Source organism: Arachis stenosperma, chromosome 6 (genome assembly GCF_014773155.1).
Source record: "Arachis stenosperma cultivar V10309 chromosome 6, arast.V10309.gnm1.PFL2, whole genome shotgun sequence".
NCBI classification, from domain to species: domain Eukaryota; kingdom Viridiplantae; phylum Streptophyta; class Magnoliopsida; order Fabales; family Fabaceae; genus Arachis; species Arachis stenosperma.
In genome coordinates this window covers 32,163,011-32,185,865 of record NC_080382.1, presented here as the reverse complement: position 1 = coordinate 32,185,865, position 22,855 = coordinate 32,163,011, and the positions used below count along the sequence as shown (strand labels likewise).

At 35.0% G+C, this 22,855-nt stretch overlaps 2 protein-coding genes across 2 annotated transcripts; one reads left to right on the top strand and one right to left on the bottom strand.

Moving 5' to 3' along the window:
* The first annotated feature begins 5,681 nt into the window (after positions 1-5,681).
* LOC130935143 (fasciclin-like arabinogalactan protein 11) lies at positions 5,682-6,751 on the top strand. Its single transcript, XM_057864723.1, has one exon. The coding sequence runs from the start codon at positions 5,794-5,796 to the stop codon at positions 6,538-6,540; it is 747 nt and encodes a 248-aa protein (XP_057720706.1). The 5' UTR covers positions 5,682-5,793; the 3' UTR covers positions 6,541-6,751.
* A 916-nt stretch (positions 6,752-7,667) lies between these two features.
* LOC130935142 (dnaJ protein P58IPK homolog) lies at positions 7,668-13,386 on the bottom strand. Its single transcript, XM_057864722.1, has 9 exons — positions 13,041-13,386; positions 12,066-12,231; positions 10,665-10,866; positions 10,367-10,527; positions 10,169-10,262; positions 9,836-10,048; positions 9,566-9,646; positions 8,575-8,793; positions 7,668-8,389 (listed from the first exon to the last, which is right to left on the bottom strand). The coding sequence occupies exons 1-9, from the start codon at positions 13,174-13,176 to the stop codon at positions 8,183-8,185; spliced, it is 1,479 nt and encodes a 492-aa protein (XP_057720705.1). The 5' UTR covers positions 13,177-13,386; the 3' UTR covers positions 7,668-8,182.
* Between the last annotated feature and the right edge of the window lie 9,469 nt (positions 13,387-22,855).

Genomic DNA, 22,855 nt, shown 5'->3' with positions numbered 1-22,855 from the left:
AGTGGTTAAAGTCGTGATCCAAGGCAAAAGAGTGTGCTTAAGAACTCTGGACACCTCTAATTGGGGACTTTAGCAAAGCTAAGTCACAACCTGAAAAGGTTCACCCAATTATGTGTCTGTGGCATTTATGTATCCGGTGGTAATACTGGAAAACAAAGTGCTTAGGGCCACGGCCAAGACTCATAAAGTAACTATGTTCAAGAATCAACATACTACACTAGGAGAATCAATAATACTATCTGAATTCTGAGTTCCTATGGATGCCAATCATTCTGAATTTCAAAGGATAAAGTGAGATACCAAAACTGTTCGGAAGTCAAAAAGCTACTAGCCCCGCTCATCTAAATAAGAATCTGAGCTCCACTTAAAACTCTGAAATATTATTGCTTCTTAATTTCTTTTCATCCTATTTTATTTATCTAGTTGCTTGAGGACAAGCAACAGTTTAAGTTTGGTGTTGTGATGAGCGGATATTTTATACGCTTTTTGGGGGTAATTTCGTGTAGATTTTAGCATTTTTTATTAGTTTTTAATAGAATTTTATTAGTTTTTAAGCAAAAATCATATTTCTGGACTTTACCATGAGTTTGTGTATTTTTCTGTGATTTCAGGTATTTTCTGGCTGAAATTGAGGGAGCTGAGCAAAAATCTGATTTAGGCTAAAAAAGGACTGCTAATGCTGTTAGATTCTGACCTTCCTGCACTCGGAATGGATTTTTTGGAGCTACAGAGTCCAATTGGCGTACTCTCGATTGGGTTGGAAAGTAGACATCTAGGGCTTTCCATCAATATATAATAGTCTATACTTTGCGCAAAGATAGATGACGTAAACTGGCGTTTAACACCAGTTCCATGTTGTAGTCTGGCGTCCAGCGCCAAAAACACGTCACGAACCAGAGTTGTACGCCAGAAATACGTTACAACTTGGTGTTCAACTCCAGAAACAGCCCAGGCACATGAGAAGCTTAAGTCTCAGCCCCATCACACACCAAGTGGGCCCCAGAAGCGGATTTCTGCACTATCCATCTTAGTTTACTCATTCTCTGTAAACCTAGGTTACTAGTTTAGTATTTAAACAACTTTTAGAGACTTATTTTGTATCTCATGACATTTTTAGATCTGAATTTTATACTCTTTGACGGCATGAGTCTCTAAACTCCATTGTTGGGGGTGAGGAGCTCTGCAGCGTCTCGATGAATTAATGCAATTATTTATGTTTTTCCATTCAAACATGCGTGTTCCTATCTAAGATGTTCATTCGCGCTTAACTATGGAGAAGGTGATGATCTGTGACACTCATCACCTTCCTCAATCCATGAACGTGTGTCTGACAACCACCTCCGTTCTACATCAGATTGAATGAGTATCTCTTAGATTCCTTAACCAGAATCTTCGTGGTATAAGCTAGAATTGATGGTGGCATTCATGAGAATCCGGAAAGTCTAAACCTTGTCTGTGGTATTTCGAGTAGGATTCTGGGATTGGATGACTGTGACGAGCTTCAAACTCGCGAGTGTTGGGCGTGATGACAAACGCAAAAGAATCAATGGATTCTATTCCGACATGATCGAGAACCAACAGCTGATTAGCCATGCTGTGACAGAGCATTTAGACCATTTTCACTGAGAGGATGGGAAGTAGCCATTGACAACGGTGACACCCTACATAGAGCTTGCCATGGAAGGAACTTTGCACTTTTGCATTGAGTTGAATATTACATTACAGGAATTCAGAAGACAAAGCATCTCCAAAACCCCAACATATTATCCATTACTGCACAACAAGTAATTATTTCACGCTCTTTTATTTTTTCTAATAATTCAAACTGATAATTATAATTGATATCCTGACTAAGAATAATAAAATAAACATAGCTTGCTTCAAACCAATAATCTTCGTGGGATTGACCCTTACTCACGTAAGGTATTACTTGGACGACCCAGTGCACTTGCTGGTAAGTGGTACGAAGTCATAAGAAATCTTGATTTTGATATTGGGATTACAATTTCTTGCACCAGCAGCCACCACTTGACTAATTTCTTCATCGTTGATATACTCCCTCACCACATTTTTTATTTCTTGCATGGTCCAAATAGGATTAGTAGTGAGATGTTTCCTAAAGTTCTCATTCAACAGGCCGTTTCTCAGGCATAGGCTCGCTATCGAGTTCGTCAAGCCATCAATCTCCAAACATTCATCATTGAACCGATCGAGGAACTTCCTCGTCAGCTCGCCAGCACGCTGTGTGACCCCCTACAAGTTGATCGGATGCTTGGCTTTGGCTATTTACGTGGTGAATTGCGCTAAAAACCTTTGTGAGATGTCTACAAAGGCCGTAATGGACTCTTGTGGGAGCGCGTTAAACCACCGTATCATCGGACCTGCCAGGGTTACCGGAAAAGCTCGTCCTCGTCCATTGTGCCTCCTGGGCTTCTCCCACAGTCTTCCGACCTCTTGGTAGGAGATCGGGTGCGAGACAGACTTGGACGAGAGTCTTTACTGGCTTCAGACAGTAGCGATCCCACGCTGCTAGCTCTCTTTCCAAGTTTTGCACTCAGTGTCGGAGTTCCTGCATAATCTTCAAGTTGTCATCGTCTGTACCAAACGGGCGTCTCTCGGGAGATCTGGAGGGTGTCATCCTGACGGGACGGTGGTCTCGAGCGTTCTTGAGAAAAGACTGCGGAGCATACCCTGCTTCTCAAGCGGGCTCTCCCTCCTCTCGTACTTCCTATATGTGAAGAAAGAGCCCCAAACTCGTGCCAGGTCCCCACAGATAGCGCCAATGATCCATTGCTTGGGTAAAATGGCGGGTCGGGTGAGGTCGATGATGGAGCAACTGGGTGTCAGAGAAGATCTGGACCTGGGCGCGAGCTTCGGGGGTAAAGTGATCGGCCGAGTTATCAATCGGTCGACGGGGGGCTATCTTCAAGGACATTACGATGCTTAAGTTAGTGTCCGTACGAAGAGGCGACCGATTTGGGTAAAAAAGGTGACATACATCTGGGGAAGGCTAGGTCCCTCCCCATTTATACTCTGCACTTGGGTGGGCCCCTTTAACTTGGGTCCATCTACCCGGAAGCTTCTACTAGCTGTCTAGGTTTTCTCAGCAGGGTGTTAGATGGCGCGCGAGTCACCTCTAGGTCCGGGTCGAGTAACCGGTCCATAGCTGGATTCGAATTCTTGTTTGGGTTGAGCCAGAACACTTATATATTTTAACATTAACGCTTTTAGAATTATTAAAATGTATGTTCATAAAAATTATTTTTTTTTTCAATTATAACACATCTAAAATTATTAAGTTATATACAAAATATTTTTGAAACACATCCAAGATCATAAATCTAAAATTTAAATTTAAATGTTAAAAACAAAATTAATTTTTTTATATCTTATTCGATAAAAATGCATCTAATATTTCTTATTTTTTTATTATTAGTATCATTTTTTCATTACTCATTTGAACATTAAAGTTTTTAAAATTATTAAAGTGTATCTTCATAAATTTTTTTCAGTTTAACACATCTAAAATTATTAAGTTATATACAAAATTTTTTTGAAACACATCCAAAATCATAAATTTAACATTTAAATTTAAACATTAAAAGTAAAATTAATTTTTTTAATATCTTATTTGATAAAAACTCATGTAATATTTCTTATTTTTTATTATCAGATGGATTTTTTCATTACTTATATATTTGAAAATTAATATATTTGAAATTATTAAAATTTACGTTCATAAAATTTTGTTTTTTTTAAATTATAACACATCTAAAATTATTAAGTTATATACAAAATATTTTTGAAACACATCCAAAATCATAAATCTAAAATTTAAATTTAAACGTTAAAAATAAAATTAATTTTTTTAGTATTTTATTCAATAAAATTCATCTAATATTTCTTATTTTTTATTTTTATTTGGATTTTTTCATTACTTATATATTTGAATATTAACGTTTTTAAAATTATTAAGTTATATATAAAATATTTTTGAAACACATGCGAAATCATAAATCTAAAATTTAAACTTAAACGTTAAGAACAAAATTAATTTTTTTAAAATCTTATTCGATAAAAACGCATTTAATATTTGTTATTTTTTTATTATTAGTGTCATTTTTTCATTACTTATTTGAACATTAACGTTTTTAAAATTATTAAAATATATGTTCATAAAAATTGTATTTTCTTTTCAATTATAACATTTCTAAAATTATTAAGTTATATACAAAATATTTTTGAAACACATCCAAAATCATAAATCTAAAATTTAAATTTAAACGTTAAAAATAAAATAATTTTTTTATATCATATTCGATAAAAACTCATCTAATATTTTTTATTATTATTAGTTGAATTTTTTCATTATTTATTTGAATATTAATATTTTTAAAATTATTAAAATGTATGTTCATAAAAATTATTTTTTCTTTCAATTATAACACATCTAAAATTATTAAGTTATATTCAAAATATTTTTGAAACACATCTAAAATTATAAATCTAAAATTTAAATTTAAACGTTAAAAATAAAATTAATTTTGTTATATCTTATTCGATAAAAATATATCTCATATTTCTTATTTTTTTATTATTAGTTGAATTTTTTCATTACTTATTTGAACATTAACGTTTTTTAAATTATTAAAATAAATAATTATTCAATAAAAATATATCTAACATATTTTATTATAGTATTAATTAGTTGGAATTTTTATGATTTATTTGAACATTGGTATTTTTTCATTTTAAAGTCTTTATTAATTTTAAAATTAAAATTTTGAATTTTATTTAATTTGGTTTTTGGATGTGTATTTAAATTGTAATTTATTAGTAATTAAAAATGTTAAAATTGAAACAAAAATTTTAAAATTTAAATTTTAAATTTTAATTTTATTTAGTTTGTATTTTAGATGTAGTATATTTAATTTAAGAAAAATACTAAATTTATTTGGATGTTTTTATTTTAATTTTTCTTAAATATTATGATAAAAAATTGAATAAATGACATTTTTAAAGGATTTAATTGAACTGTTGTTGAAAATATTGGGAGTGGATTCTTTTCAGTGGACAAAAGATGGATGGTGTCCAATGTTTAATCTCACCATTCATTGTTCTCTCTCCTATTTAAATTTGGTCTCTCTTATAGAATTAATTGTGAGAGATCACAATTTATTCTCTCAAGTGTTAAAAAAATTAAGAAGATTCATTTTTAAAAGTATCAATGGTCCCAGCACGACTATCAAAGTCACTGTTAATTTTGGCTAATTATTGTCACTAGAGCTTAACTACCAATAAACTTTATCCCCTTGAAGATGAAGCAAAATTATCATTACTTATTTTAAGATCTGATCAGAAATCACTATTTCTATTTCTATGGCACCTGCATCTTTTTACCTACTAAAACTTTAGATAATTGTTGACTCCGCAAATTAAACTTTTTCTCTCTAACCTTACATTAATGTTCTAATCCTGCTGGGTTTTTTTTTTTCTTTTTTTTTTTTATCCTGCCTCCCGAAGCAATTCTGCCTTCTCTTCCCATTCTGTAATGTCTTCCCCTTACGAAGAAAAGTAACACTGTTTGAAGGCCTCTTCCCACCTTATACTAATTGCAACCTTTCACCAAACTTTTACTAATCAATTCCCATTTATTCACCTCATGTTCTAAGCTCCCCACACACATGCATATAAATACCACACACACACACACACCCTCCTTCCACTTCAAATTAAGCAAACTCAAAAGTTTATATCATTCTTTTCTACCTTCATCTATTTTGCCCTCAGAAAATGGCAAACCCAACGATCCACTTCTTCAGCATCTTGTTCTTGTTACAAACAATCTCAGCACAAACAATAGCTCCAGCACCAGCAGGACCAACAAACATCACAAAAGTTCTGGAAAAAGCAGGACAGTTCACAACCTTCATGAAGCTCCTCAAGGCCACACAGGTAGCCGATCGGATCAACTCACAGCTCAACAACTCCAACCCAGGCGTCACGATCTTCGCGCCAACCGATAACGCCTTCGCCACCCTCAAATCTGGCACCTTAAACTCCATAAGCACCCAAGACCAGCTCCAACTGGTGCAGTACCACATTCTCCCAACCCTCTACACCATATCACAGTTCCAAACCGCAAGTAACCCCTTGCACACGCAAGCCGGTAGCAGCGACGACGGACAGTACCCTCTCAATGTTACTACTTCAGGGAACCAGGTGAATGTCACCACTGGAGTGGTGGACACAACTGTGTCCAACACTATCTACAGTGATAACCAACTTGCTGTGTACCAGGTGGACCAGGTGCTTCTTCCTTTGGCTCTCTTTGGCGCTCCCCCTACCGCGGCTCCTGCCGAGGCTCCAGCTCCGAGTAAGCCGGAGAAGAATGTGAGGGCCGCCTCGGATGCTCCTTCGGGCTCTTCGGATTCGTCCACGGATGCTTCAAGTGCAGTGGCTGTGAAAGGCTACACAGTGAAAGGAGCATTGGTTGTTGCAGTTATCACTGCCATGATGATGAGTGTTTCTTGGTTGTGAATGTAAGTCTTGAGATGGCTTCCTTTCTTTTTTTGTTTTTTTTTCGTTTTTTGTTATTATTTTTTACCTTGCTCCACGGAATGTCATGTTGATTGGTGATGGTGATGGAGATCTCTTGTACTGTGTATTGCTGCAATATTAAGAAAAAAGTTTTGCATTCGTTTTTCTTTTCTTTTTGCTGGTTTCCATTCGGACTTTTAGTTATTTAAATATTAATCAAGTTTTATCATTTTCTTCCTTCTCATTATCTTGATTAAAAAAAAATAGCCGTGTAACAAAATTATATTCATATATAAATATCCACTTCTTAGGTCGACAAAACATTGACTAAATTTCTATTTTAGTCTCTGAGATTTATGTAATTACTCATTTTAGTTCTTAAAATTCAGAATTACCCATAGAAAAAGTTATTTTGGAAAGATAGAATTTTTTTAACTAAGAAGATTTCAATGACCAAAATAGATAGCTGACTCTGTCTCAAAGACCCAAAAAGGAATTTAGTCACAAAACATTCCTCTACCACTCATCATAGAAAGTAGAAACAGAATTTTTTCTGCTTCCACAAAGCATAAAAAATGAGGTTCACGGCAGTAAAAAATGAAGACAGTTCTTTTTTATCGTTCAATCAAAAATTATTAGCACCAAAATTTCGCAAACCAGGTCATAATAAATATTTCCTTACCAATAAAAGTGCATGGTATAACATCAATCTACAAATTTGAATAGATCAAGTGTTCATTAGATGGCTGAAGTTTTTCATTGCCAGTTAGAACAGAACTCAATCATGTTGAAGAATTTTGTTACGTGTATATAATTTAAAACATAGGGTGATATTATACTCTCAACATTAGATGAGGTGTTTAGCAAATCTAAGTGAAGCCACATCTCATCCAATGGTTGAAGTATCAATACAATATAAATGGAAAAAAGCTCAATAGTCAGCAAAATTTATTTTTAGACCACACTTTTAAATATTGCTAATTAACTACTAGTCAAAAATAATAAAATCTATTGGCCTTCTAGCATTCCTTATATAACCTGACATTCCTTATATAAATGCACATGACATTTTTTCCTTTTGACAATATCGCCCAACTCTACAAGTTTCTAATAAAGAATATAGCAACTTAAGAATCAAAAGCCCATTTCTTACGCCAGAGCTTGGTGGACACAGTGCTGTGTAAAGGTTGGACACAGATTAGGATACTGCAAATTAAATTAAAGTTGTACAAACGGCAATTTCAACAAAATAGACTTCACAGCAACTAGTGATTCAATGATGATGTGAACTGTGAAGAAAGAATACGTCAAAAACGTAAATAATGGTTGCCTAGAATTAAAAAGTCATCAATTCATAGATAGTTACAACAACCACATAAACCAAAATGGGGCTGCATCAAATGTGCCTTCTCTAACTACCACCCATCCCATCCCTTCTGCTGAAAGCAAAAGCTTCCCCAAAAGCACATTACTTATCTTACAAGCATCTTGGGGATGGCCTACGTATCCCTCTCAACAACCGTTAGCAAGTGATTAGTCAACACTCAATATTATTGCTGTGGTCCCTTAAAGAAATCAAGAAAGTCTGTAACTTCCGCCAAGAAAAACATATTTGGAGCAGCGCTTTCTAATCTCTTGCCAATCAAAAATGGAACTCATATCCCCCACCCCCAGGAAAGCCTCCTCCGAAACCACCACCAGGAAAGCCACCTTCGAATGTGAAGTGATACTGCTGTCCACCAAACCCACCGGCACCAAATGGATTGAACCCACCACCCCCGCCACCGGTCATGTCTTCAAGGTCCTCCCCTCTATCGTATCTTGTGCGTTTGTCTTCGTCACTAAGTACCTAAAAACGCAATGAACCAACCACTTATTCAACAAAATATAAACGTCCCACAAATTTCTCTGAAGTGTAAAGATACTGAACATAAGTGAAAAATGATTCTGTAAGAATGATAAACCAGATATCCTCCCCTCATAAAAGCAAAGTCAGGTTAGAAAAGAGTATGACATCTTATTCATGAATATGACCTCATATGCTGCAGCGATTTCTCGGAACTTAGCCTCTGCTTCTTCCCTGTTTTCTACATTCTTATCCGGGTGCCATTGCAAAGCAAGTTTCTTGTATGCGCGTTTTATCTCAGAGGCGGAAGCTGTTTTTGAGATTCCCAAAATCTTGTAGTAATCCTTGCGTTTGCTCAGCTTTAGAGCTTTCTCAGCCCTCATTACTGCTTCACGGATATTCATATCCTGCATTTACAGACAAAGTACTACTCATCCACAGCATAAACATATGTTTATAAAAGCATTGCGATATTAGTGAATCATAAAATACCAAATGTTCAACTTCAAATAAGTAAAATTAAATAAAAAGATTTTACTGCAAGTCGAAAACCTTACTATGATGATGCTGCGCTTTTTTATGCAGTTTTTGTTTGGGAAAATAAGAAAAAGGTTTCACTTGTAATTATCAAATTCAACAGCTAAGATCATGAAATAGAGATAAGGAAAGTCAGTTTCGTTTCCTTACTGGATTAATTAATTATACAGGTCAAGAAATTTATCCAAATCTCAGAATCATAAAAATACAAGAATAACAGGGTTTGAGCCAAAGAATAACCCGACAAAGGACTAAACTAATTCATCCTATTGAGTTATTAACTAAGAGAGCTAATGAGGTTAGACCAACTTCAGTCTCAAGTTTAACCTATTAATAACCTACAATAAACTTTTTGGATCAACGCATATGGACACTGGTAAAAGATCTAATTTGTCTGGTTGTAACATGAAGCGACATGTATTGGGTCACCTTGCTTTTATGTTTGCTTTCTCTCTTGTTCCTGTACGGTATCCTCAATTTACATACTCCGCTTATCTCTTCTCTTTCTCAAGGATTTCTTATCTCGGGAACAATGAATTGAAAATGGAAATATGAATATTTCTTCCTCAGAAAAATCATTTTAAACACTAATTAATTATAATGTTTGAAACATGCTATATGAGTTCAAACTATAAAACAAACCTGAGGAGATTTTTGAGCAGCTGATTTCAGATCCTCAACAGCTCCCTCCCAATCCTCTATTAGAAGTTTGGCTTCTCCCCTCTGAAATATTGAGCATCCAAAAAGAGAATTAGTGCAGCCCATATAAGATATTACTACTACAACATATTTGATCCATCTCGTTACAAAAGACATAACACGAATAAAAGAAAACACAATTTCTATAAGATTATGGCCCAAAAAATTATTGTCGACAGATAAAAGAAGCACAATTTTGAAATTATATCAAACCTGAACAAGGGCTTCAAGAAGCTCCTCATTGATTTTAAGAGCTTCATTACAACTGTCCAAGGCATCTTTTCCTCTGCCAAGCTTGACTAGGACTTTACATAATTCTAGATGAAGATGAACATTATGTGCAAGATGATCAGGGTCAACTGCAAGTGCAGTTTTGAATTCCTCCACTGCCACACGGAGTTTACCCCTATTTGCATTATCTTCAGCCTTCATGAAGAACATAAGAGAAAAGACAACAAATCGTCAACATCCAAAACAAAAAGAAGATAGAAAAATTGACATGTAATTGTATGCTACAAGAAATTTCAAAAGTTAATCAGGGCTTACACTTTTTGTCTTTTTGAGTAGATTTTTCAATCCAAAATATGCTTTTTTTAATTCACTGTGCTCTGGATCCAGGCGGAGGCCTTTCTGGTAATGCCTAAATATATATATTCACACATAAGATGCATTAATTTGTATTTTTTTAAAAAAAAAATACATAAAATGCTAGAATAATGCAACAACATTTTCCACTTGACAAACCTGGTGGCAACATCATGATCAGCTAAATAGTAATATGCACGACCACGCAACAACAATGCCTCTAAATTATTTTCATCTTCCTTAAGAAGGAATCCAGACTCAGCTATGGCATTTTCATACTCTTTATCAGCTATCAATAACTTCACTTTCAGTAGCTTAGCCTATGGAAAGAAATGCATATAGAGTTAACGTGCTGCTTGAATATAACAAACCCAATCCCTACTGCCTGGGCCTTCAGACTACATAGATATGAAGCTGAAATGATATTAATGAAACTGAAAGAACATAAAAATGTTACCTCCATGCAAGCTGGAGAAAAAACAAGAACAACTTTGTCAATATATTCTAAAGATTTTATGAAGTTTCCTGAACCAAAAAGGGACTGAGCTGTTTCTAGGGCACTCTTAGCCTGCAATAGCTGGGAGAGCTCCTTTTCTGCAGTTGAATGTCCAGGTTTGAGCTCCAGAAACTTCTTGTAGCTCCCCTCGGATTGCTCATATCTACATTAAAAGCACATGAATGATATTAAATTTCAAATCAGGATTATGAGATACTTGGGGGATAAAGATGGGAGGCAAGAAGTGAATAAAGATGGGTTAGCATGATGGCTAGTTTCTGAAATCAATGGATTCTCAGAACTCATGGACTCCAGAACCACCCCGAAAAAAACAAAAGTTGGACAATTCTAAAGCTAGGTTTGGTAAAGCTTTTTGAAGAGGTGCTTGTGCTTTTTAAAAGCACTTACACCAGATTTTATTTATATTTCCACACATATTTTCCGCCATTATATTGCCATTTAAATACTCATATATTTCTAATTTCTCAATCTAACCTTCACAAATTCTAACACAATCTTCATATATTTTTTTATTTTTCAACCTAATCTTCACAATTTCAACACAAATACATATCTATCACGTATTAGGTATGAACTTCTATCTATTTATAATCTTCTTTAAAACATGAAGGAGACCTGATTTATGGAAACCAATCATAAAATTTTCATACAACAACTTCATGAACATCAGTCAAAATTATAATAACAATATATATATAAATATGTAAATATAGATATATAATTTTACTTGAGATATGTGTCCATTTTCTGTGATTTGTAGAAGCGAGTCAATATATATAGATGGGTAATGGACGTATCAGGACTAACATTGGATTACATACAAGTTTTATTATCGACTAATGATAACTCTATTTATATTAATATAGAGAGCAAATCAAATAAATATTTAAATAATTGGTCTCTAAAATTTGAAACAAAAAATTATTCTTTGTTATAAATATATTTATTATAATTTTTTTAATTTTTAAAAGCTGTTTTACCAAACACAATTATAGTGTTTGTGCTTGTTAAAAACTATTTTTAACGTGATTTTACTAAACGCAAGTGCTGCAACTTAAAAAGTTCATAAACTACTTTCGAAAAGTAAAAACTTTACCAAACCAAGTCTAAGATTCAAATGTCTTTTAACCACCTGTGTGCAAACAAATGCTCAAGAGAAAATATATTTCAATAAGCATCACATAATTTTGGTTTCGACACTATCACCTGTTCTTAGAAAACTTTATTTTTATCATCTTACCATCTTCAAAACCAAGACCTAGCATTTAGCATGGAATTTCCTCTAAAGATTATAAAACATGAAGCAAAGGGATAGGATTAAATTCTTCAAATCAACCAGACCTGCACAATTGACGAAGAACTGATGCACGGAATAGATATGCTTCTGAAAGATTTGGGTCTGCTTCTATGGCAGCATTTAGATCATCAAGTGCCTCAGTATAATGTTTAACTTTTATACTTTCAGATACCTTATCAAATAACTCAGCAGCATTTCCAGATTTTCCACCTGATACAACCAACAAGACGGTTCAAGCAACAGACAGCAATTCGACATTGAACCACTGTAGAACTTCCAGAGGCACGAAAATTGCTAGAAATGACAATTTTTGGGGATGTGCACGTGAATTTATTTGATCAATCCTAATGGAGAAATGTGGTTTCTCCATTGAAAAAATGGAAAGGCAAAACAAACACATGGCACAAAATAAAGAAACAACATTCCTGGATATGCAATATCACATCTTTGGACTTCGGGTCAAAGAAGAGGGCCTAAGGTTGCAATATCACTTTTTAATGCAGCTCCTCACTTTCTAACTATGGTTGATAAAAGATGCATGGCAAAACCTTCCATCTTCCATTTTATGAACTGATGCTACACTACATATCAACAAAAATACATTGTTTTGATCAATACGCCATCAAATAGGTCCTTACTTTTTCTCTTCCTTTTCTTTCTACCAGTGATAATAATTCAAATACGACCCTAATATATCAAATGCACACCATGTTCTTTCCCAAACTCAAATCCACCTAAGAAGTTTGACTTTTTCACCATCAAATTACAAAACTTTTACTACTGCTGTTAAGGGATCAGTTAACAAGTTCCTCATAGGGAACCCCATAGGCAAAAACCCGAATTTGTTCCTTTCAACAACAATCAATGAAACAAAGTCCGATCCAAGCACTAAAGTTATGAAATTTAAGCCGGGGTAATAAAAAGGAAATCAAATTACTCCTACAAAGCGATTTAATGAAAAGAAGAACACCAATTTTGAAGGAGATAATAAAAAACCAGAGAGTCAGAGTGTTTGTTACCTGAAGCAGAAACTAGAGGCTGAAGGAGAATGAGTTGGCAAACCAAAACAAAGTTGAGTATAAAGAGCGCGTAAAGCAACCCCCTGCACGCTACCGAATCCATCGGCAGCAACAACAGACCCATAACACTAAGCATTGCAAATCTTTTCCCCTTTTTGTTCTGTGTTTTGTGTGTGTCACATAAACATATCGCAGCGGAAGAAGAAGAAATCGATGGAACTGGCCACTCTTCTACAGAGACAGAATAACCTGACGCAGCAGCCGGAGGCAGGAACGGCTTTTTTATTTTAATTTAATTTAATTTTAATTGGATTTGATTTGATTTTATTTTTCTTAACGAGAAGTAAATAACGAAACCAAAGGAAGGGAGAAACCGTGAATATAACCCAGGTTGATATACATGTCATGCCACGTAGTTTTAGCCAATCATTGTTCTACACGTTGGACTTAGGTCAACTTGCCATTCTCCCGTTCCTTTGTGTAAAAGTACCGTCTAATGTCTAATAAGAATCTGCCATGTCAATTTTTTAAAATTCATTTTTAGAAAATAAATTCATGAACAATGCGATAAAAAAAAAACAAACAAAATTAAAAACAAAAAAAATTTATAAACAACGTTAAATCTATTTGTAGCTAATTAAACTTTTATTTAATGTGCATATTTAAAATTTATTATTTGCCATTAAAAATATTTTAATTTCCATAAATTAGCATTGAATTGAAAAAAAAAGTCGCGAAACATCACAAATATTTAACAAGATATGTATCTTTTGTGGGAGAATCTATGATGTTGTGTTTTTTTTTTTTGGGTGATATCTATGATGTTGTGTTTATTCGATTCTTTTGTTTCATTGTTAATAATAAATAAATTAATAATTTTTAGATTTTATTTTACAATTTGAATTTAAGGAGCGAAAACAATTTTTTTAATGTCTCAACTGTAATTTTAGAAATAAAACTTAAAAATAAAAAAATATGTAAGTTGTCAAAAATAAAATAAAATGTAAAAATTAAAGAAAAGGAAAAGAAAAGAAAATGAGATAACACCAAACTATTGAAAATAAAATAAAACAAAACAAACAACTAACTAACAATATTTAAAAATAAGATAGAAGATTTGATTTTGAACATTTATAAAATTTAAAAATAGAAAGTTAAATAGAGATTTTGGAAATTCAATTTAAAGAGAAACTAAAAAAATACTAACCTTTTAAAATTTGAATTTTTGAAATAAGATAAGATAAAAAAATTTTAAAACCCAACAAAAAGATAAGATAAGTTTTAAAGAAATTTAAATTAAACAAAAAGATTACTAAAAAGACACTAAATTTAAAATTTAAATTTAAATGAAAGATAAAATAACTAAAAATTTAAAAATTTAAGAAAAAGATAAGTATGATAAAGATTTAAAATTTAAGAAAGATAGGAAGATAGAATTTGAAAATTAAGAAGAAAATTGACTAACCCAATAAGAAGATACTAACAGCACACCAAACTTTAAAATTTGAAATTAAATTAAAATAAGATAACAAAAAAAATTTAAAATTTAAAAAGGGAAAAATAAACAGTATTAATTTTAAAAAAAATTAAAAGAAAAATACTAAAAAATACCAAACTTTAAAATTTTGAAAACAAATCACAATAATTTTTGAAAATTTTAAAGGAAAAACACTAAAAGACATCAACTTTAAAAATTTTGAAATCAAACAAGAAAAATAGAAAGAACAGTTCGAAGATCAAGCTACAACAAGAGCAATTTATTTTTTGAAGATCAAGAAGAAAACACAATTAAAAGAAAACTAATAAAAAGTATCTTATCTAAGTAACAAGACAACCGATAGTTGTCAATCTCAAATAATCTCTGACAACGGCACTAAAATTTTGGTGTGTGAAAATGAAACTCGCACAACTGAACCGACAAGTGTACCGGGTCGTCCAAGTAATACCTTAGGTGAGTGAGGATCGATCCCACGAAAATTGTTGGATTGAGCAAGCTATGGTTATCTTGTAGATCTTAGTCAGGCAAATTAAAAGATGATTGTTGTTGTTGTAGGTGCATAAACAAAACACTAAAGAATTAAAAGTTGTGGTTATCTTGTTGCATTTGTTTACAGAGACAAGACACTGAGACATGGGCACATAGACACAAAATCATATTTGACAGAGGAGACATGGTCAGAGGCAGTGTGTCCAGAGACACTGAATTAGTATATTTTGTGTCCATCCTGACAGGAAGGACACGAGGCACTAACAATAGACACAACTTATTTTTCATTCTTTTTTTCATTATTTTTGTTAATTTTTCATAATTATATTTTTTTATTATTATATTTTTCATCTCAAATTTTTTGAATGAAAAAAATGAAAATAAATTAGATTTTCATAATTTGATCTAGTTTAACACCAAACAGAATACAAAACCACAAAATTTTGTGTCTCTGTCCATCAGTGTCTTGTCCTGTCCTGTTCTCAGAAACAAACATAGTCTAAAGAATAGATATGGAAACAATTATAGAAGATAAGTTAAGGCCTTGGAGATGCTTGTTCTTCTGGATTAATAGTTCTTACTGAATACTTTAACAATGAGTGATTCATTCAATAGAAAGGTTGTAAGTGATTAAAGCCAGGGCTAGTGGTCATTAATCTCCTCTGATCCAGATCACACGCCGATGGTAATGGTCATCCAATCTGAACGATGGTGAAGCTTATGAAATCCAGTCTCCGGTGATCCTACTCAAAACACCACAGACAAGGTCAGATCTTCTGGATCGGAGAATGATGCTCTATATTCTAGCCTTAACACTACAGAGATCTCAATTACCCATGACTAACGAAATTTCATGTCACGTATCCCAATTGGCCTAGATACACTCTTGGAACCTATGATGTATTTTTAAGCTGTAGCTCAATACTATCCGGCTAAGGTTTCGTAAGAGCTCAAGTAGAATAAAGGGTCATACTCTCGTTCCATTCTAGATTCATAAAGATGAAGAACAAAAACACATCATAGAAAGGAATCAAACATGAATTAAAGTAGAAGAAGAAATAATATTAATCCATAGGAATGAGTAGAGCTCCTATCCTTAACCTACGAGGTTTAGCCACTCATAATTTACAGAAAATAGAGTGTGATATATTTTGAGAGGCTGAAGATCCTAAACATGGGTGATCTTCCTATATATACTAATCTAATAATTAAAAACTACAAAAATGAGATAAACTAAGCAAAAGGTGCGAAAATCCACTTCTGGGCCCACTTGGTGAGTGTTTGGGCTGAGCTTGGCGTCCAACTTGGATGAGTGGGTGTGTCTACACTGCCTTGTGCTCCCTTGGTGGCGTTGAACACCAGTTTTGGGTGTTCAACGCTGGCATTGGTCCTTCTGGGGCGTTGAACGCCAGAAATGAGGTAAGTTGGGTATTCAATGCCCGTTTTGGGCAGTTCTTTTCAAAGAAAAGTATAGACTATTATATATTGTTGGAAAGCTCTAGAAGTTAGCTTTCCAAAACCATTGAGAGTGCATCTATCGAACCTCTGTAACTGTAGAAATGTTCGTTGGAATGTATGGAGGTTAGGATTTGACAGCATTTACTATCCTTTCTTTGCCTCTGAATCAGGCTTTGCCAAAACTTGACAAATTCATCCAAAAATTACCTAAAATCATAAGAAAAATACAAAAGCTCAAAGTAGCATCCAAAATGTTATTTTGTACTAAAACCTACTAAAACATAATAAAACTTAAAAAATATAACTAAAAACAGTAAGAATACAGTATCAAAAAGGGTATAAAGTATCCACTCATCAGTTACGTCTTTGAACAAGTGTGCTGATGCGTGAGCATCTTTCTTATCTTTTCCTAGTGAATTTGCATTTAAATTGTTAAGTTTAATCAAGAATTAATTGTCTTTTAGCTACTATGGATGCTACTTTGAGTCTTGTGCAATTTTGTGTATTTTAGGTAGCATTTGGCTGGATCTGATGGAGAGGAAGCTTGCACAAATGGAAGGAGCTCAAGAATTAAAGAAGATGATCAGCGAAGAGTGATGCGTGCGCGTACTTGATGCGTATGCGTGATTTGGAGCTTTCTAGGGTGACGCGTGCGCGTGGATGACGCGTACGCGTGATTTGAAGAATTGCACAGCGACGTGTGCGCGTACCTGACATGTACGCGTGACACGCGAAGATGACCATCGATGCATACGTGTGACTGACGCGTACGCGTGACATGCGCCACGTGCAGAAAACGCAGAAAATGCTGGGGACAATTTCTGAGCTGTTTTTGACCCAGTTTTCGGCCCAGAAAGCACAGATCAGAGGCTGCAGAATGATGAACTCAAGGGAACACTTCCTGTTACTTCCTAAGTTAGGCGTGGGTCCTACGAAGCAAGTGGTCCCCATCCATCACTTGAAGACTTGCTGATTGCCATAATTAATTCTGATTTAAATTTAAATATTAGAGGAAAAGATGTTAGTTTAGATATTAGATTTTAAATTAATTAGGATTAGATATAAAAGATTTTAGGATTCTATACCAAGGGAGACCCCCATTCCAGACTACCAAAATATATTTTACCAGAATCTTTATTTTCTTTGAGTCATGAGCAACTAAACCTCCATTGTTAAGGTTAGGAGCTCTGTCTATTTGTATGGATTGATTTTATTGCTTTTTCTATTTTAATTCATGTATGGATTTATAATTTAAGAATTGTTTTCGCTCTTTATCTTATGAAATTGGGTGGAACGGAAATATGACGCTCTTTCTATTTGAGTTCTTGTATAACTTGGAAAAGCTCTTTACTTGAACAACAGCTTGAAAACACATTCTCTTAAATTTTAATTATCTGGACTTAATGGGATACGTGATATATAATCCTTTTATTTTTGGGTAATTAGAGTTTTTGTGGCATATAAACTGGAATTTGACCATCACCCTCTAATTGGAATTAATTGACCAAGGAATTGGCAGTTGATGAATTTTAGGGGAGACTAGAAAGGTCTAAGGAATTAGGGTCTAGTCACATATAGTTTGCCATAAATTAAATCCTGAATGATTAAAATAGTTAGTAAGAAAAGTTAATCTGGAAAAATAGATAACTCTGAAACCTTAACTACCTTCTCCATACTTTATTCCCAACCCATTTACTTTACTATTTCAATTTCTGCACGATTGTTTAATGCTCTTTGAATATTCAAACACTCATTCCTGTTTGTCTGACTAAGCCAATCAATCAATCATTGTTGCTTGATCCATCAATCCTCGTGGGATCGATCCTCACTCACCTGAGGTATTACTTGGTACGACCCGGTGCACTTGCCGGTTAGTTTGTGGGTTATAAATTCTGCACCAAGTTTTTAGCACCGTTGTTAGGGATTGATAGTGATTAACAACTATTAGTTGTTTGATTGCTTAGATTAGGCGTTTTATTTTTTTATTTTATTTTTTTGTTTTAATATTTTTGAAAAAAAAAATTTAATAACACTAATATTTTTGGTAATTGCTGAAATCAAGTTTGGTGTTTCCTAGTTCAGGTTACCTCACTGGGAATTCTCTGTACTCTGACGTAGAGAGTTCCAATTTTTTCTTGTCTTCTGTTTGTTTATGCGCAGGAACAGAGACAAAGAACATCTCTTAGACTTTGATCCTGAACATGAAAGGACTTTTAGGCGGCATTTACAACAAGCTAGACTTTGCAAGGCTGCAGAATCCACTATGGATCCTACCAATGCTGATAATGCCAATATGGAAAATCCGAATGGAAATGAGCAACAAAGGAGAGTACTTGGCTCTTACTCTGCTCCTACTGTAGATCTTTATGGAAAAAGCATTGTGGTGCCTCCTATAGCTGCGAACAACATTGAGTTGAAGCCACAACTGGTCACCCTGGTGCAACAAAACTGCCAGTATCATGGTCTTTCCCACGAAGACCCAAATCAGTTTATTTCTAGTTTTCTTCAGATTTGTGATACTGTGAAGACAAATGGATGAACCCAGAGGTATATAAACCCATGCTCTTCCCGTTTGCTCTGAGGGATGGAGCAAAGCTATGGCTAGATTTCCAACCCAAGGAGAGTCTGGATACTTGGAACAAGGTTGTTACTGAGTTTCTCACTAAATTTTTCCCACTAAAGAAGCTGAGTATGCTTAGGGTGGAGGTTCAGACCTTCAGGCAGAAGAATGGTGAAACTCTGTATGAAGCTTGGGAGAGATACAAGCTACTGACTAGGCAATGTCCTCCGAACATGTTCTCCAAATGGACCCAACTAGATATCTTTTATGAAGGTTTGGGTAAAATATCCAAGATGTGCTTAGATAATTCTGCAGGAGGTTCATCGCACAAGAAGAAGACACCGGAGAAGACTATTGAGCTTATTGAATTGGTTGCTAGCAACCAATATTTATACTCATCTAACAAGAATCCTGTGAACTATGAGGCTCCTCAGAAAAAGTGTGTTATGGAAGTAGAAGCTTTAAATGCTATTCTTGCTCAGAACAAGCTTATGTCTCAGCAAATAAGTCTACTTACTCAACACATGGGTGGCATGGAAGTCTCAGCTATCAACACCCAAAATCCACCTCAAGAGGTCTCCTATGACATGGCAGAAAATTTAGTACAAAATGATAATTATGGTTATGCTCAATCCTCTTCTGAACAGGTCAATTACATGGGGAGTGGTTCTAGAAATCCCAATAATGACCCCTCGTGCACGAAATTGCAATAACACTTTTGCAATCCCGCACAACTAACCAGCAAGTGCACTGGGTCGTCCAAGTAATACCTTGCGTGAGCAAGGGTCGATCCCACGGAGATTGTCGGCTTGAAGCAAGCTATGGTTATCTTGTAAATCTTAGTCAGGAGATCAGAAATTATCAGGATTGATTGTGAAAAGCAAAAGAACATGAAATGGTTACTTGTTTTGCAGTAATGGAGAATAGGTTGGGGTTTTGGAGATGCTCCATCTTCTGAATCTCTGCTTTCCTACTGTCTTCTTCATCAAACACGCAAGTCTCCTTCCATGGCAAGCTCATGTAGGGTTTCACCGTTGTCAATGGCTACCTCCCATCCTCGCAGTGAAAGCTAATGCACGCACTCTGTCACAGTACTGCCAATCACCGGTTTGGTTCCCTCCCCTACCGGAATAGAATCCCTCTTTTGCGTCTGTCACTAATGCCCAGTAGGTTACAGGTTTGAAGCACGTCACAGTCATTCAATCATTGAATCCTACTCAGAATACCACAGACAAGGTTTAGACCTTCCGGATTCTCTTGAATGCTGCCATCAGGTCCTGCCTATACCACGAAGATTCCGATTAAAGAACCCAAGAGATAACTACTCAATCTAAGATAGAACAGAGGTGGTTGTCAGGCACATATTCATGGTTGAGAATGATGATGATTGTCACGGATCATCACATTCATCCGGATTAAGAACAAGTGTTATCTTAGAATCGAAGCAAGCATGATTGAATAAGAAACAGTAGTAATTGCATTAATCCATCAAGACACAGCAGAGCTCCTCACCCCCAACTATGGGGTTTAGAGGCTCATACTGTGGAAAGAAACGTGTACAAAATGTTATGGGGTCATAAGGTACGGATACAATGTCAAAAGATCCTATAAGTAGTAAAAGCTAGTATCCTAAGGTTTACAGAAATGAGTAAATGACAGAAAAATCCACTTCCGGGCCCACTTGGTGTGTGCTTGGGCTGAGCAATGAAGGAATTTCGTGTAGAGACCTTTTCTGGAGTTAAACGCCAGCTTTCATGCCAGTTTGGGCGTTTAACTCCAAATTTTATTCTAGTTCCGGCGTTTAACGCTGGAATTTCTGTAGGTGACTTTTAGCGCCGGTTTGGGCCATCAAATCTTGGGCAAAGTATAGACTATTATATATTGCCGGAAAGCCCAGGATGTCTACTTTCCAATGCCGTTGAAAGCGCGCCAATTGGGCTTCTGTAGCTCCAGAAAATCCACTTCGAGTGCAGAGAGGTCAGAATCCAACAGCATCTGCAGTCCTTTTCAGTCTCTGGATCAGATTTTTGCTCAGGACCCTCAATTTCAGCCAGAAAATACCTGAAATCACAGAAAAACACACAAACTCATAGTAAAGTCCAGAAAAGTGAATTTTAATTAAAAACTAATAAAAAATATACTAAAAACTAACTAAAAGATACCAAAAATATACTAAAAACAATGCCAAAAAGCATACAAATTATCCGCTCATCACAACACCAAACTTAAATTGTTGCTTGTCCCCAAGCAACTGAAAATCAAAATAGGATGAAAAGAAGAGAATATACTATAGACTCCAAAATATCAAAGAAACATAGCTCCAATTAGATGAGCGGGACTAGTAGCTTTTTGCCTCCGAACAGTTTTGGCATCTCACTCTATCCTTTGAAGTTCAGAATGATTAGCATCTATAAGAACTCAGAACTCAGATAGTGTTATTGATTCTCCTAGTTAGGTATATTGATTCTTGAACATAGCCAGTGTATGAGTCTTGGCTGTGGCCCAAAGCACTCTGTCTTCCAGTATTACCACCGGATACATACATGCCACAGACACATAATTGGGTGAACCTTCTTAGATTGTGACTCAGCTTTGCTAAAGTCCCCAATTAGAGGTGTCCAGGGTTCTTAAGCACACTCTTTTGCCTTGGATCACAACTTTCTTCCTTTCTTTTTCTCTTTTTTTTTCTTTTCTTTTTTTTTCGAATTTTTTTTTTCACTGCTTTTCTTGCTTCAAGAATCAATTTGATGATTTTTCAGATCCTCAATAACAGTTCTCTTTCTCCTCATTCTTTCAAGAGCCAACAAATTTAACATTCTTAAAAACAACAAATTCAAAAGACATATGCACTGTTCAAGCATTCATTCAGAAAACAAAAAGTATTGTCACCACATCAAACTAATTCAACTAGTTTCAGAGATAAATTTCGAAACCCTGTACTTCTTGTTCTTTTGTGATTAAAGCATTTTTCTTTTAAGAGAGGTGATGGATTCATAGGACATTCATAGCCTTAAGGCATAAACTCAAATATAGATATAAGATGAAACTAAAAAAAAATTATAAATAGAAAATAAAACAAAAAAAAAAACGCAAACATAGGCTTCTAATGATAGAGGTTTTCACAGAGTTAGGACTCAACAACCTTGATTTTGAGAAGTGGATGCTCCCTCAGCTTGAGAGGAGAGCTTTTGGCGTTTCATCTCTTGGATTTCACGCCCCTGCTTCTCTTGTTCCTTCAGCAATTTGCAGAGCATGCAGTTCTGATTCTGTTGTTCTTCCTTCAGTTGCTCCATAGTCTCTTGCAACTTGTTAATAGATGCTTCTAGGTTGAACCAGTAGTCAATTCTTGGGAATTCAGGGAGGAATTCCTGCGCCCTCCTCTTGATGGAGTTGTCTTGCACTTGTCCTTCCATTGACTTCTTGGTGATTGGGTGTTCAATGGGTATGAACTCATCCACTCCCATCTTTACCCCAGCCTCTTTACAGAGCAAGGAAATCAAGCTCGGATAAGCTAATTTGGCTTCAGTGGAATTCTTATTTGCAATTGTGTAGATCTCACAAGCAATCACATGATGCACCTCCACTTCTTTTCCAAGCATAATGCAATGAATCATCACTGCTCTCTTGATGGTGACCTCAGAACGGTTGCTAGTGGGCAATATGGAACGCCCAATAAAGTCTAGCCAACCTCTTGCAATTGGTTTGAGGTCTCCCCTCTTGAGTTGGTTTGGGACACCCTTAGAATTGGTTATCCACTTAGTTCCAGGGAGGCATATGTCCTCTAGAACTTGATCCAACCCCTTATCTACT

Bases quoted from the DNA above. Each gene is read 5' to 3' on its own strand.
- LOC130935143 (XM_057864723.1), top strand. From the start codon at position 5,794: ATGGCAAACCCAACGATCCACTTCTTCAGCATCTTGTTCTTGTTACAA.
- LOC130935142 (XM_057864722.1), bottom strand. From the start codon at position 13,176: ATGCTTAGTGTTATGGGTCTGTTGTTGCTGCCGATGGATTCGGTAGCG. The intron at 12,232-13,040 runs GTAACAAACACT...TGGTTGTATCAG, and splicing joins GCCTCTAGTTTCTGCTTCAG to GTGGAAAATCTGGAAATGCT. The intron at 10,263-10,366 runs GTTTGTCAAGTG...ATATATATTTAG, and splicing joins GATCATGATGTTGCCACCAG to GCATTACCAGAAAGGCCTCC.